General features: G+C 34.1%; 1 protein-coding gene across 1 annotated transcript in view; it reads left to right on the top strand.

Annotated features, from left to right (window-relative positions):
• Positions 1 to 7592, top strand: part of Ube4B (Ubiquitination factor E4B) — a 418857-nt gene extending 411265 nt beyond the window's left edge. The window contains exon 26 of the mRNA XM_090393738.1: positions 7048 to 7592. Coding sequence (XP_090249864.1) covers positions 7048 to 7133 — 86 coding nt within the window. The 3' untranslated portion in view covers positions 7134 to 7592. The remainder of the gene's footprint in view (positions 1 to 7047) is intronic.
• Positions 7593 to 16624: the final 9032 nt, after the last annotated feature.

Below are 16624 nucleotides of genomic sequence, written 5' to 3'. Positions count from 1 at the left end.
GGATGTGTAGTTGTTGAACCCAAAGCGGTTTCAGATACTTTAGGGGAAATTTTTCTAGAATCCCAGCAGAAGCAGCTTTGTACTCCTGAATTTTCAATATTGAAAGAACAAGAGAAAGAATGGTGTAACTTTTCTTCAAATGGGCTAGAGTTGTACAATCAGGCATCATTAATAAGGAACTGAAAACAGCTCTTTTACTCTCTTGTGCAGTAGAGCCAGACTTCTGTCATATTTAGAAAGCAGGGTTTTTTTTTTTTTAATCCATAATATGGCTTCTTTCATAAACACTGATCAACATTGGACCATTTAATCCATTTAGAAACTTCTACAAGAGATGCATTCCTGACACAAGAATATCTAGTTTTAGTTTTCTTTGAATGCATTTCTTTGAAAATGCAGCAGCAAATGAAAGCTTAGGAAAGACCAAAAAATTCAATAAAAGAAAAAAACTGAAGATCTGGGATGATACAATCAGAGAAATAATTAAAAAGAAAAAAGAAGCCTATCACAAATGGTTAAGCAGTAAAAGATTAGAAGATGAAATAGAATATAAAAGAATAAGAGCCATAGCTAAAAGTGAAGTCAGAAAAAGACATAGAGAATCATGGAATAAATTTGTTTCTAATTTAGAACATGATTTATATAAAATAAGACCCAATGTATATAAGATTTTGAAACACCTAAATGCAGATACCAAAGAAAACATAAAATTAAACACTGAATTGAAATTAGAAGAATTTCTAAATTACTACACAGAACTGTGGACAGACAAATATTTTAAAAAAGACAACTGGCAAACAATTAACAAAAATGAAAAGGAAATAATAACTGAAGAAGAATTAGAAATCAGCCTGAAAGAAACAAGAAACAGAAAATCACCTGGAGAAGATAAGCTAGGTTCAGAACTATATAAATACACAGGAACAAGATTCAAAGAAAGACGCTTATTATTTTTAAATAAAATTTACTCAACTGGTATCCCCCCAATAGAATGGAAGAAAGCAATTGTGATTCCTATCTTTAAGAAAGGTAATAGCGATGACCCTAAAAACTATAGAGGTATCAGTATACTAAATTCCTGTTACAAAATATATAGCAGAATCTTAAATAACAAACTAATGAAATATTCCAAAAACTTTATTCTAGAGGTACAGAATGGATTTAGAAAAGGACGATCATGTATAGACCCAGCCTTTTGCCTAAAATTAATAGTAGAGAAAAGAAGAGAATATAATTTGGAAACACATATTGCATATATTGACTTTGAAAAAACATTTGACAAAGTTAAAAGAAACATATTATTTAACACATTAAAAGAAAGACAAATACCAAATAATATCCTAAAAGCTATCACAAGTGTATATGAAAATAATCAAATACAAATAAGATTAAATCACGAGCTATCATATACAAGAGAGATAAACCAAGGGGTCCGACAGGGATGTCCCCTCTCAGCAACTCTTTCAAAAGTCTATCACCCAAGTGAGGATATCTCTATACCTACAGCAATACCTAATGTGAGAATTGAAGCTAAAGAATCAGAGGTATTAAATATATTGCAAAACTTAAATGTAAACACTGCGGTAGGCTTAGATGGAATATCAGCTCGGGTGTTGCGTGAATGTGCAAATGAATTGTCAACCCCTCTCACCTGGATATTTAACTTAAGTTTGAACTCTGGTATGGTCCCTAGGGAGTGGAAGTTAGGCAAAGTGGTTCCTTTGCATAAGGGTGGCTCTAAAACTGCAGTATTGAATTACAGACCAATCACCATCTCAGGAGTAGTGGTAAAAGTATTGGAAAAGTTGGTTAAAGACAAAATTCAAGAATGGGTGGATCAGGATATGATACTCTATAGAGGCCAACATGGTTTTGTTAAAGGTAGATCCTGCCTTAGCAATCTATTAACTATTCATAATAGAATAACATCTGAGTTGGACAAAGGAACTGGCTACACAGTGGTACTTCTGGATTTTGCTAAGGCTTTTGACAGGATACCCCATAGAACACTGTTACGCAAATTGGAGCAGATGGGAATGGATATTAAATTGGTGATATGGATAGGAGAATGGCTCAGGGAGAGATACCATAAGGTGGTGTATGGAGGAGCCGAGTCCAGAATGAGGCAGGTGACCAGTGGTGTGCCTCAGGGCTCTGTGCTTGGGCCAATGTTGTTTAATTTGTATATAAATGATATAGGAAACGGCTTAAAGGGAGATATTCAGTTGTTTGCTGATGATGCAAAGTTGTGTAGTGCAATCAAAAATCAAGCTGATGTTGAAAGTTTGCAGGAGGATTTAAATAAGCTGGTAAAATGGGCAAAAGAAAATGGATGTCAGTTCAATGTGGAAAAGTGTAAAGTCATGCATTTTGGGATTAAAAGATTACCAGCTGTGTACTACATCGATGGAAAGGTACTCCAAGAGATTGATGAGGCTAGGGACTTAGGGGTATTGGTAGATAGGGAGATGAAGTTCAGAGGACACATTGCTAAGGTGTCCAAGATTGCACATAGGATTACTTGGTTGTTGAGGAACACACTGACATCCAGAGATAAAGAGGTTATTATTCCCCTTTATAAAGCATTGATACTTCCACATTTGGATTACTGTGCTCAGGTCTGGTCACCTGGATTCCTTGGAGATGAGGAGGCTGTGGAGAGGGTTCAGAGAAGAGTGACCAAGTTGGTGAGTGATATAAAAAATGCTCCCTACATTGATAGATTGAGAGCTTTTGGATTGCAGAGATTGGTTGATAGGCGAAGAAGAGGGGATATGATAGAAACATTCAAATTACTAAAAGGTTTTTATAGGATTGATGCAGGGAAAATGTTTCAGCTGTGTGATAGTGATGGAAGAACAAGAGGTCATCTCTGGAAATTAAAGAAGAGTGTGGTTAACAAAGGTGTCAGAACAAGGTTTTTTGCCTGGAGGGTGGTGAATGAGTGGAATTCATTGCCTGACTTAGTTGTGAGCTCTTCGTCTGTAAATGAATTCAAGAAGAGATATGACAGATATTGTTTTGCTAGTTTGGGTCTCCCACGATGAGTCTACTGACTCCATGGAGATACCCGTAATAATAATAATAATAATATCTACTTAAATGAAATAATAATAAAATGGAGTAAAAATCTACATCAAGGAATTAAACTTTCACCTACAGTTAGCTTAAACACTCTCCTCTTTGCAGACGATCAAATAATAATTACAAATTCTGAAGATAACTTACAGAAAGCTATTTTAAATCTAAATGAGATATCCAAAGATTATGGTATGATAATATCAACAGAAAAATCAAAAACTATGGCCTTTAAAGGACAAGATCCAGCAAGAACTAAAATAGTAATAGATAACAAGATCTTAGAACAGGTGAATTCATTTAACTACCTACGATATATGATCACATATGAAAAAGATATAAATGTAAAAATTGCGAAATATTTAAAAATAACAGGTGTAATTAACTCTATATTTAAACCAAACCTAGTTCAAAAACAAACCAGGCTAAAAGTATACAATACATTAGCCTTACCAGTCTTAATGTATGGAAGCGAAATCTGGACAATAAAACAAAAAGACAAACAAAGATTAACAACAGCAGAAATGAAGTTTATGAGAAAAACTGCAACGTATACCCTATATGATCACAAAAGAAACGAAGATATTATGAAAGAATTAAACCAAGAACCAGTAATAGAAAAAATTAAAAAATATAAACATAAATGGATGGAACACGTTCAAAGAATGAAAACAGAAAGATTACCAAAACAAGCCTTAAAGTACAAGCCATTAGGAAAAAGAAAACCAGGACGTCCTCTTAAACGATTCAACGATGATTTCTAAGGCCGGAACAGGCCATACTAGGCCAAAATCCTTGATACGTATGATGATGATTTTTCTTTGAAATGGAAAAAAAAACTTAGGAGAGAGCCAGGAGATATGGCTAGTTAGAAGATCTCTATAATCAGGAGGTAGCCTCTTTTTTATTAAAAACTTTCTCTCTAGCTGATTCTCTAAGTAAAGGTGGGAAACACTCTTCTACCATATTGCCATGAAATAGGGTGTTCCCCGTGACTGTCTTAAATGTGACACTTGACATGTCAGAGTGATCACTGAACAATTTTCTCCCACAATAAGAAAATGTATATTGATGACTTCACAATGCACTATCATTCTTGTAATGTGAAGGTCATAGAAAGACATCTTCAACAAGCAGTTGATCATACATATTCACTGTGCTCTTAGTAATGGATTCAGGTTTTCAGTGAGGGGGGGGGGTCTGTTTATACTTCTTCCAAAAACACAATGTTCACCCAGATCCAGAGTTAAGAATTGGACAAACTGTTATTTTTGTAACAAAAGCCGAGTTGATGGGTTAATTTTTGACAGAAAACTTACATTCCTTCCAGACATTTGTCAACTAATGAACAAATGCAAGACAGTATTAAATATCGTTATAACTCTCTCCTCTACAGGAGGTGCTAATCGATGTTCCTTGCTTCATTTTGATCATGCTTTTGTTTGCTCGGTGCATGGTTATGAGTCCCAAGTTTACAATTCTGCATGGGAAAGTAACCTGCGATGGTTAGATCCTATCCATTATCAAGGTATACAAATGGCTACTGGTACATTTTGCATATAGCCTAATCAAAAATTTTATCGAAGCAAATGAATCTGCTCTCTCTTACTTTGACAGAATGAGTTGTCACTTAACTGTTCCCTAAAGAAAGTTATCACCTAAGCATCCCATATAGACTAGTGGTTTAAGTTTTTAGTTTGGAAGTTCAATATGACACACGGATGCCATTTGTCTTTGGAATGAATGTTAACCATATTACTTAAACAGAATATGATAATATTCCCCCATTGTAGATTTATGCTCCATCAGGAAAGACTATCCTAAGTTTGATTCTGGTTGTTGAATCTTTCTCCAGAAACTTTGGTTCTACATCAGATAAACTCAAGAAAAAACCTCCCCTGGATGCCAATTAAAATCATTGACAGCCATAGGCCAGTTATTCTGAAAATGGCTAAGGATAGAGACTAGCTGTCCACCAGTCTTCAAAAGTTAGTTAGGACTAAATGGCTTTACCTGCTCTGTGTGGAGAATAAAAAGCATTAGCAGATTAGCATGATGAAAAAAAAAAACCTTAATTTTTATGTTCATTTGTGCTGTAGCAGCTACTAGGTCAGCTTGTGCATTCTCCATGTACTGTTTGTCAGTCTTCTATACAGACTACACAAAATTAGAACAAAATTAATTAATCAATGGCTGTTTAGTTGACAAGCAGAAAAGAGAGGACATGATCATAACTTGTCAGGATGCACTGACAAGTAAATTGCATGAGATTAAGTCTGCAATAAAGCATTGGCAGCCTGATTTGTATAGAAACTACTTGCCTGATTCTATGTCATAGTCATTGTACATATTCTTATCTGTTGAGGGCTGGTGATTCATCGCTATGTGATCAATACAATATTCATCTTACCAGATGTCATATTCTAGTGGAGTGCCAACATTTCACTGAAGAGAGGAATGTAGTTTCCACTAATCTGGTTGAGCCATATACACTTGCAAAATCTTGTCAGACTTAGTTAAAAATTCATGCAATTTGTCTTTTTACAAATGCCTTGGATCATAAGTTCAGTTTATATGTAAATACAACATTGCTCAATTTTTTAAAATGCGTTTTCTTGTGCTTATTTAGCTGTTTATTACCTTGTGTGCTGCTGTAGCTTTTGTAATGGCATGCTATGATTTTTACTCTCCTTGGACTAGTAAATCACAAACCAATCAACCAGTCAGTCTGACAGTATTAGAGCTAGGAAAATTGTTGATAAGAAGTTAGCAGTGATTTTAACTTTTCATGTAGTATTATGATAGTATCCTGTACACCTTTAAGGGTATACATATCATGAATTTGATGATGGGCTTACCTTGATGAGTTTTTGCACTTCATGGAGGCACCTGTTTAATAATAATGGTATTAGAGATGCCTTTGTGCCATAGCTATAGCTTTTGTAACCTCCATAAACTAGGTGTCCTTTTCTGTTCAAGACACTCTTTTCACTTGTACAACTTCTAATGCTGTATAAATCCCAAATCTACTCAACCATGCTATACTACTCAGGCATTGGGTTGATTCATCCAAAACTAAGCTAAAACTAAAATTGCTTCATGCTCTCCAAAAGAGGACAGTCCAGTTAATTGACTCCTCTTTCACTGATTCACTCCAGCACTCTAAGAGATGTCTGCATTCTTCTTGACATCATGAGAAGCTGTCAGTTTCATCCATTTACTGTCCAGCTCCAAAATTACCAAACTAACTTTTCTTTGTTTTCTTTCATTCCATCTACGTCTCATAATTGGAACAGCTTCTCTTATTCTGTCTTCCCCAAAGACTATAATCTTCAGTTCTTCAAGAAACATATCAAGATTCCTTCTTTATTCTTGCCCTCTTATCCACACATGGCACTGATGTACTTATAGGTCTTATGACCATTCACGTGTTGGTCAGATATTAAATTGGGGGGGGGGGGGATGACAAATACTATGTCACTATAATGAGAAATTTTGAATGAATATAACCATAGTAGAAATAACAATGATGACATGACATTTCTGAATATTTCTGATGGAAACTAAAAGTCTGTTTTCAATTGTAAAAGTAAGTATTCAAACAAAGCAGAATATTTAATAATCTGCTACTTATTTATAATAGCAGGAATAGGATATGTGATTGTTGACAGTGAAAAGTCCAGTCAGTTGTTAAATGTTCTGGCTTGTTTGAATACTTGCTTTTACACTAAAGATGGTAGTCAGAAATATGTGTCATATTTTAATTATCAATGATTTTGTTTCTACTGTGGTTATGTGCATTCTCTGAATGTATATTTATCAGGTTATTTTAAAATGGAAAGAAATTTTGAAGTGATGCCTTTTTTTTTTTAACTTGTCTACTAATGAAAAGAAAAGAGATATTCTTTATACAAGACATTCCATATTGTGATTATTATTATGCTTTGATTCTTTATTTATTTATTTTAGCTACTGAATTAAAGGAGAGGATTGAGAACTGGAAAAGGGCGAAAGAAGAAAAACATAGAGCTCACTGGCAGCAACAGCACCAATAATCATAATATATGTAATTAAAGCAATCAGTTGAACTATTATAAGTATCCTTCTAAGTGTAATTAATTGCGGACCACAGCCACTGAAGGATACTGACCATAAGCTGTGAAGGTTATTTTCCTCCATTAATGATTTTCTCTAAGAAAGAAATTGTGAGCAACTGTATAATTATGTGTCAGCCTGTTCATCTTTCTCCCCACATGCAGATTTAAATCTGCTAGTGCAATCGTCACGTGTAGGTAATTTGTCATAATTGTTTTTAAGTACGGGACACAGATTTATTGTGTAAGTAATTAGTTGGTACACCGCTTGTGTTTTCAGGATAAAAAAATAAAAAATAAACTTAAAATTAAAAAAAAAAAAAGAAGAAAGAGCCTGTGAATACCAGAAAACATCTATACATAGTATGTAGTGTAGGGAAAAAAAAAAAATAAATAAAAATAAAGCTCTTTTGGACTTTAGTAGTCTAGTCTCCTTGAAGTGAACTGAATATTACATATTTTGAATTTATTAAAGAGTAATTATTTTTTTAAAGTTAATCTAATTTATAAAACTACAGAACACATTGATGATGATCATTTATAAGTAATTTAAAAGCATCATTCTGCTAATCTTCTACTGTCCTAAATATATAAGGTTTCCATCTGTAATTGCTTATGTGTGAATTATTGACTTGAATATATGATTATAAAAAAGTTAGTTGATAAGCAAATATAAACACTAGTATGGTAAATTACGAATACCAAATGAATTTATCTGTTTTATTAAGAAAATGTAATAGTAGAAATTTGAAGAATAACAATTGATAATGAGACTTGGCTAATGAAACTTCTAGAAGCTATGGATTTGGGAGTGGTTGGTGGGCAGAAAGTTGAAGTTCAAAGTACATATCACAGAAAATTGGCAAATAGGGAAGTTATTATTATCCCTCTTTAAAAAAAACTGTGATACTGCCACATCTTGATTGCTGTGCACAGATTTAACCACATTTTTTCTTGAGAATAAGAAGGTGGTGGAGAGGATCTAGAGATAATTGACTGAGCTAGTCAATCATCTCTAGATCCTAATCTAAATGACTGACTGAGCTAGTCAATCATCTCTAGATCCTAATCTAAATGACTGACTGAGCTAGTCAATCATTTCAAAAATTCCACAGGAATTTTTGAAATTCCTGTGGAATGCTCCCTGTGAGAACAGAAGGAAGCTAAGGTGTAAAGTTTAGATGACAAGCAGAAAAGAGACATGTTCATAACTTATAAGTTACAAAAGGGATTCTATAAGATTGACACAAAAGAAATTTTTAATACATGACAAATGAACACAGACAGAGAGTAAAAACCAGGATTGGTAAGTAAAGTGGTTAGTAAAGATGTGCAGACTAGATTTTTTTGCTTCCGAGAGTGGTGAATGACTGGAATAGATTGTCCTGATAGTGAATGATTTTAAGGTTCGGTATGATATGTGTTGTATGAATAATGGTTAGTGAAGATCTCCTGTGATGAGTCTTTTGATTCCATGAAGATAGCTGTATAATCATCATCATCATCAAATTCCTGCCATGTATCCTCAAGGGGTGTACAGGATATGATAGTACTACATGAAATATTTACATCATTACTAACTTCTTATCTACAATTTTCCTCCAAATCAGTCTGTTACTTGTCAAGACTCCAACATTACCAGATCTTATATTTCTGTCGTCTAAGGCACTTTGTACCGTATCAATCCACCTATATCTTGGTCTTCCTCTGGGTCGTTTTCCTGCTAACTTGGCAGAGAAGACTTGTTTTGCTAATCTTTCCTCGCCCATTCTGTTTAAGTGACCATACCACCTGAGATTAGCTCTGCTAACACATTCCTGGATGCTGACAATGTCAAGTTCTTTCCTAATATCCTCATTTTCAATATGATATTCCCATTGATGCCATCTGTTTGTGCCCCTAATCTTTCTCAGGACTCTCATATCTACATTCTCTAGTCTTTGGTCAAGTGTTTTACTTCTGACCCAGCTCTCAGATCCATAAGTTAAAACTGGTTTGAACACTGTCTTGTATACAGCTAATTTAGTGTTCCGACTAATTTCTCTCTTATTACATATGAATTTATTCAATTGACTTCCTACCATACCAGCTTTGTTGATTCTGTTGTCTATTTCCATATTTAATTTACCATCTTCACTAAAAATAGTGCCTAAGTAGCTGAAATATTTTACTTGTTCCACAGGTTCTCCATTCACAACACAGTTGACATTTTCAATGATTCTGCCTATTTTCATTGTCTTTGTCATTTTATTGCTGACCTTCATACCATATCTATTACAACAGTTATTCAATTTAATCAGAGAATCTTGCAGACTTGTAGCGTATTTATTTATAAGTATAACATCATCTGCATAAAGCAAAGAGCTGACATTAACATCTCCAATTTTCATATGTTTAATACCACTTTCCTTCATAATGTGATCCATATAGATAATGAATAACAGAGTGAATAATGTACATCCTTGTCTCACACCAGATTTAACATTAACCCATCTTCCTGTACTTCCTTCAATTCTAACTGCTGACTTACAACTCAAATAAAGACTAAGTATTGCTTGATATAATGCTCCAGTGACACCATATAACTGTAGTGTATTGAATAGCTTCTCTCTTGGCACCTTGTCATATGCCTTTTCCAAATCGACAAAACTTAAATACAGATCTTTGTTATATTCCCATGATTTATCCACTATTTGTCGTAAAGTGAAGATCTGATCCTGATAGCCTCTATTTGGCCTGAATCCAGCTTGTTCTTCACCAAGCTTTTCTTCCACAATTCTTCTCAACCGTTTCTCAAATATACTTGCATATATCTTACCAGGAACACTCAGTAGGGAAATACCTCTGTAATTCTCACATTCAGTTTTATTTCCCTTTTTATATATGGGTACTATGAGAGCTCTAATCCAATCCTTGTTTAACTGGGCGACGCCCCAGCCAGCATGAAATTTTGTCATGTTGTACTATTATTTTGTATTTTGGTTTAACCAATAGGAATACAATTTGGTCGGCTAAATCCCAAATTGCCATAGCCCATCCTTGTTCGTTCAGTATCCAGGTAGATACCCAACAGGGTGCACCACGAGAAGGTGAGGATTGGACATTAGGTAAGAAACCCTGGTCGGTTCTCTGCATTCCTTTAAAGGCTATGTGGAGGTCTCCTCTCAGTTATACAGCTTTGACCCTTAAGTACCCCCGATAGCTGTATAATAATAATAATAATAATAGAATTCATATAAAGTTGTGACATTATTTAGTAACAGTGACATACCCAATGAAAATTACACGTGCATATTGATTTTAATCAAACATACATCTCATCCATATTATTATTTGTTTGGAAGCAAAGGCATCAGTGATGATGATGCTAGTTGTTTGTTGATGTTTTGCCCATGCATGCATGCATGCGCTGTAAATTTATTTTTCTGTTTTTTAGTTGTTGTTTTTTTCAAGTTCGAGGCTAAGCTATATATAAAAAAATCAGATGATGTAGAAGAGACAAACTGAAAGTACTGCTTATAATAGATTGTTAATTTTTGTCACTTAAACAATATCTGTGCCAAAATGGTGATGAAAAAATCTAACACTTCCTCAGGATATCTAATGATGCATAGTATGATGTTACTCTACCCTTTTGTGTCATATTAATGGATAGTTTTTGTGTTTGTTTGTTTGCATATTATATACATATTACATTACAAATTAACCATACACACTCTGAAGAAATGAATCTTTTTATGATATATTCTAAAGCTTGCTTTCAGTTTCACAGTGAATAGGAGCAAAGTAGTAGGTAACCTGTAGTTGAAGCTTTTATGGAGAATATTAAGGTTGGTAATATATCTGCTGTAAACTACTAATGCAACCATACTGTTGAGATTCAGGAACTGTTTCATGGCTGGTGCTGAAACTGCAAAAATAGAATTTCAGATTTGTATTGGTTTCTAGCATTATTGAATAGGTATCCAAAGGCGAACTCTACTAGAGCTAACATTTATTGTAATCTTATTAAGTATGACTACATTTACTTACCCAAAATTTAAAACGAGTTTTTTTCTACTACATACTTGGTTGCAGTCTCTCATGATTCTGACAAATTTGTGCTCCATGAATGCTAATTTGAATCCATCAGCATATATAATAAATGCATACTTTTTTTTTTTTTTATTGTTCTGGTATATCTTATGAGTTAATCTTGACATAAAGTAACATGATTAAGATGTTTAAAAAATTAGAAAAAGTGCAAATTTAAGAATGGTCAGACAGAGAAATTATACTCTTTAGGGAATGATGTGGCTTTATAATCAGGAAGTCTTGCCTGTATGATTTGTTTTATAATAAAACTTCCAATGAGGTCATTTAAAGAAGCTTTGACTGATATTTGACAAAATGTATTATGCAAGTTTATTTTATAAATTGAAGCAGTTTGGAAATTGAAAATAAGTGGCATAGATAAGAAGATTGCTTACTAACAGATATCAGAAAGTAGTTATACAGAGGCGCAGAATCTGAGAATGACCAGTAAATACCAGAGCTCTGTCCTTGGATCGCTACTGTTCATTTTGTATATTAATGGTATTGGGAAAACATCAAGGGGATAGGATGTATTCAGTTTCTCATGATTCAAGGTTAGGTAGGTATGGCTACATGAAATTGTTCTGATATGGTGTGTCTGCAAGAGGATCTGCATAGACTGAACATTGGCAAATGATATAGATGTCATTTCATTGTTACCAAATTCAGAATTATGTATTATGCATAAGATTCCTAATTTGCATTTTTTTTTTAAATTAGCAAGTAGAAGATTGAAGCTCAAGAACTGTACTGCAAAGGTGATCTAAAATGACAAAGAGAATAACAGTGATATTGAGAAAGGGAACATTGAAATATAAGGAAAAGAAGTCTATTATGCTTCTTTACAAGCTGTGCTTATATACAGGCTGCTAAGGATATGAGAAAACAATGGCAAGCATACATAGGCAAATCTTAATAAAGAGGCAGAGAGGTGGTGTAATATAGCCATACAGCCTGGAAAGGGATTTGATAAAGATGGAAAAACACTTATTACAGCAATCCCTTGATTAGTGTGCCTACTGCGTCCTTTAAAACAGGCGCATTAATCGAAAATGCACTAATCGAATATAATAACCTATGGGAAAATGTATAATTCGTTCCTCAGATTTCTTTTTTGACCTTTCATTTTTTTTTATAAAAGAATTAGGGTATGTCTCAGGGCCTAGTTAAAGGAAAACCATGAAGCTGAAAGACAATAAAACATATTCAGAATATAAATTTATTATTCTGCTTCTTAACAAAGAATTGAATTAATGTAGTTTGGTGGGCATTCTGTTTTTTTTTTTTTTCTTTCATACAACTGATGGTATGGCCCTATTGCCTCTTCTGCAAATTTTACTGGTTCTCTCTTCACCAGGGTCAGTTTCTAAGCATTGCTGCTTAAAAACTTCGATTGTACGAAAACTATTTTCAAATTGTTGCTGTGAAACCTCTTTGAGCTTGTCAGTGATTAAATTTTCTTCGTATTCTTAAGGATCTTCCCGCTGTGTATCTAAATTTAGCAGGTCGGAATCACTCAACTTCTCAGAAAGAGATTTAATTAACTTAGATTCATTTGAAAAGCCTCTAAAATCATTTGCATAATGTGGAAGAATGGGCTTCCAAACGGCTCACATATTGCTAGGAGTAATTTCATTCGAGTTTGCGACTTTATAACCAGGCTGAGATTTCTCTGATTTGGCTACAAAAGTCTTGGAAGGCATTCGCTTCCGAAAAAAGGCTGGTTTCATCAACATTAAATATTTGTTGATCACAATAGGCTCCTTCTTAAACAATTTTCTTCAAAATCTCTGGATATCTCCTTATCTGCACTTGTAGCTTTTCCTGTGATTAGAACATTATGTAGGCTATTTCTCTTTTTGAAACGCTCAAATCACGCAACACTAACGTGGAATTCTTCTTTTCCATCATTGATAGCCCTTTCTTTCCTGGTTACAAAGAGACGATGCTTTTGATTTAATAAGGCCAGTGTTTAGCGGGATCCATTTTTGGTTACAATCTTCGATCCATGTAAAAAGAAGTCTCTCTCTCTAATTCAGTCATTATAATACTTTGATTTCGAGTGCATACATGATGTAAAATAACTTGAAGCAGCTTTACCTTTCTCTTTGTATTCAGCAGTTGATTCATCCATTTTTGTGTTCTTGTCCTATCTCTGCTCTGGACTCGCCTTGTTCATTTTTCTTTATTATTTCAAGTTTTTCTTCCAATGAGATTACTTTTCGAATAATTTTCACACTTCTATTTTTTGCTCACTAATTCTTTTACTCATGATTAAAGGTTAGGAAAATAATTTAAAATAAAAAAAGTAAGGAAAATGATTGCATGTGATATGATCAGCAAAATGCTGTAAAGGGGACGACATAAATTTTGGCGGTAAATTTGGAACATAGTGTACAATGAAATAGTGTAGTATGTCATTAAAAAATAACTGTAAAATGTTTCAAATCGATAACTAAATTATTTCATCCTGGTGAGTGATTTTTTAAATAGTTAGCCATAAAAAAAAGTATAGATCAAAAATTTTTTAAATTTGTAACATTTATTTTTAAGATGTATATAGGCGCACTAATAGAATTTTAGAGGCGCACTAATCGAAAAAAAATGATGCACTAATCGAAAACGCACTAATCGGGGGCACATTAATCGAGGGATTGCTGTATATGGTAGAAGGTGGAGAAGGAAAGAGAACATGGAGAATGCGAATAATGTGAGAACAGGAAGAATATGAGAATTAGGCTTTTGTTAAGCAAGTTGTTGGAACATCATCTGTGAGGGAGTTTAAGGGAAGAGATAAGTGATGTGTTTTGTTGAAAGTTTTTTCACTTGGTTATACTATAAATTAAAAATGCCAAGAAATTATATTCTTGGTTTCATCCTTTATCCAAGTGTAAGCAAACAAAGTTTGCATGTGAAGTAACTTCACGACTGATCTAATTGTATATAGTGGCAAATGACTTCACATCAATTCTCTTAATATCCCATAATGCAAGGTACACATCCTTTGTATAATGCTAAGCATTATGGAAAGGGCTGCTACCCAGGCCGGTTTTGACCTTTATTGAGGTGAAAAAGTAAAGGGGCGTTTATCATAAGCCTAGAATAGTAAGTATAGTTAGTATAGGGATGCAAGAGAGAGCCTGATAGTATTAGGAGAAAGAAAAGATAGATAGATAGATAGTATGAAAGATAGAGAAAAAGCTTCAACTCTTTTATACCACCATATAGCTAAAGGCTATCAATTTTCCTTTTTCACCAATCTCATATAGATGAACAACCGAAAGATCATTTGAAACTAAAGCACAAAGATGACTGATACCCAGGTGAATAGCTTTATCTGAGTTAACTGCCTTGAGTTGGCTTTATCTGCCTGGGATTGCTCTCCAGTCATCCCTGCAATTGACTATAAGACCACATTGAATTAAGAGGATAGAACTATTAAAAAAACCTCTCATATCAAAAATGAATGAATTTTATCTCCCCCTGGTGAATATTGCACAATGAGGGTGGTCTACACCATCTAGTCAAAAATTTAATATCTTCTAGAATTTTTCTTTCTAAATACAAAAATCGTCTGACTGAACAATAAAATTACCACAATACAATATTATAAATCATTTGGATGTCATATTGCTGGTTTTCAAATCAATGTTTCTTTTTAACCTTTCATAAATGTTATTTTAATTCATTAATTGTAAAAATCAAAATTTTCTTCCCATTCCTGACAGGTAATGGGTACTGCAAAAGAAATAACCTGTTCTGTTGTAAGTAACGGAATATCCAACACATTACATAATCTGTTCCAAATACGCAGTGCGAGAGGGCAGCTATAGAATGCATGTTCTACTGTTTCCAATTGGTCACAGATTACATCTCCAATGTTAAAGTACCTTCATTTCATGATATTGACTGGAAGGCTACCACATGCAATTCTTCATGCAAGATTGCTCCTTTTAGAGTATCCTTGAAACTTCCATGCGTCATGAAACAAAGTGATGGTATTGTCAGTACCCAACTTGGAAAATTTGTGGCAAAAAAGGTTAAAGATTTCTTTATACTATTTTTTTTTTTTTTTTTTTTAATGGAAAGAATGTCAATGCCAGAACATATCAATCTTAGAGTTAAGCACAGAATGCTGTAGTATACATGAACAATCTCAGCTTCTGGAGTTTTATAATCATTTACTCCAAACAGGGGAAGATGAAAACTCAGGACCAGAGAAGGTATGCAACATATTATGGATATTTGAAGCAGTATTGCTTAAATAGCAGAATTTTAAGACTGGAAGCCCAAAACGTCCATGCCTCTTTGATAGTTGAAGGAATTCTCTTTAAGGTTTCAATGTTCTTGTATGATATAAGTTCTTGAACTGGAAGTTGACAATACACAGCACGTGTATTGTCAACTTCCTGCAAGAAAGGTACAAGAACTAATGCAAAGAGTTATGGATTAACTTGTTTGACTCCTTTTTTAATGATGACCAGGTCTGATAGGAATCCATTAACTAGGAGGCAGGTAGTTGAATTGACATAAGCTCCTTTAATAACAGATAGCAGCTTTTTACCCACACCAATTTGCTGGAGGATGTGGAACAGAAAAGAATGCCGGACATTATCAAATGCTTGAGTAAAGTTTACTGATAGCACTGCCATTAGCTGCTTTTCGTATTAACTAAGCAAAGTAGATCACATAACAGAAACAGATTAAATTCTACTGCCTGGCCTTGAACTCCATAACATATGTGTGCTTTTAGTTATGTATCTCATCCCTACTTTGAGCCTGTTATTGATAATTCAGAAAAAAATCTTTTAGTCAGTAGATGATAGAGAAATAGGCCTCCAGCTGCTGATTAAGGTATGATCTCTATTAGGTTTTGGAATGAGGACAGTATGAATTGCTACATATTCACTTGGGGGGGGGGGGGGTCCTGGTCAGAGAAAAGAATTAAACAGTATAATAACTAGATTGGGAAGAATAAAATCCCAGACCTTGCAGTAAAGTTCTATCCTTAGACCATCAGGCCTGGGGATGATTTTCTTGTCTGGCATTCTTTATAGGCTGTGGTAACTTCAGATGCTGTAATGGGTCTGTCAGACCCATCTTGGATATGAACAGGAAAGCCATTAATGTTCCTCCAAGAGTTATAATTTCTCACAGTACTACTTTCTTCAAACAGCTTTTTATAGTGTTTTTGAAAAGAGTCAAGGATTCATGTCTTGAGGTGGACATGTCTTCCCTATCAAAGCAGATTTGAGTGATAGTCCTTTCTTCGCAGAATTTAGTGAATTGGTTATTGAAGAAAGCAGCTGAAGGGCTATTATCAGCTAAGTGCTGCTGTATTCTTATTTTAAAATTTCTTTCTTCTACTTGTTTCTGCA

This window comes from Typopeltis vanoorti, chromosome 1 (assembly GCF_054136105.1).
Source record: "Typopeltis vanoorti isolate ZY-2024b chromosome 1, IOZ_Tvanoo_1.0, whole genome shotgun sequence".
NCBI lineage: Eukaryota > Metazoa > Arthropoda > Arachnida > Uropygi > Thelyphonidae > Typopeltis > Typopeltis vanoorti.
The sequence above is the reverse complement of the archived record's forward strand: the minus strand, read 5'-3'. Positions and strand labels throughout refer to the sequence as shown.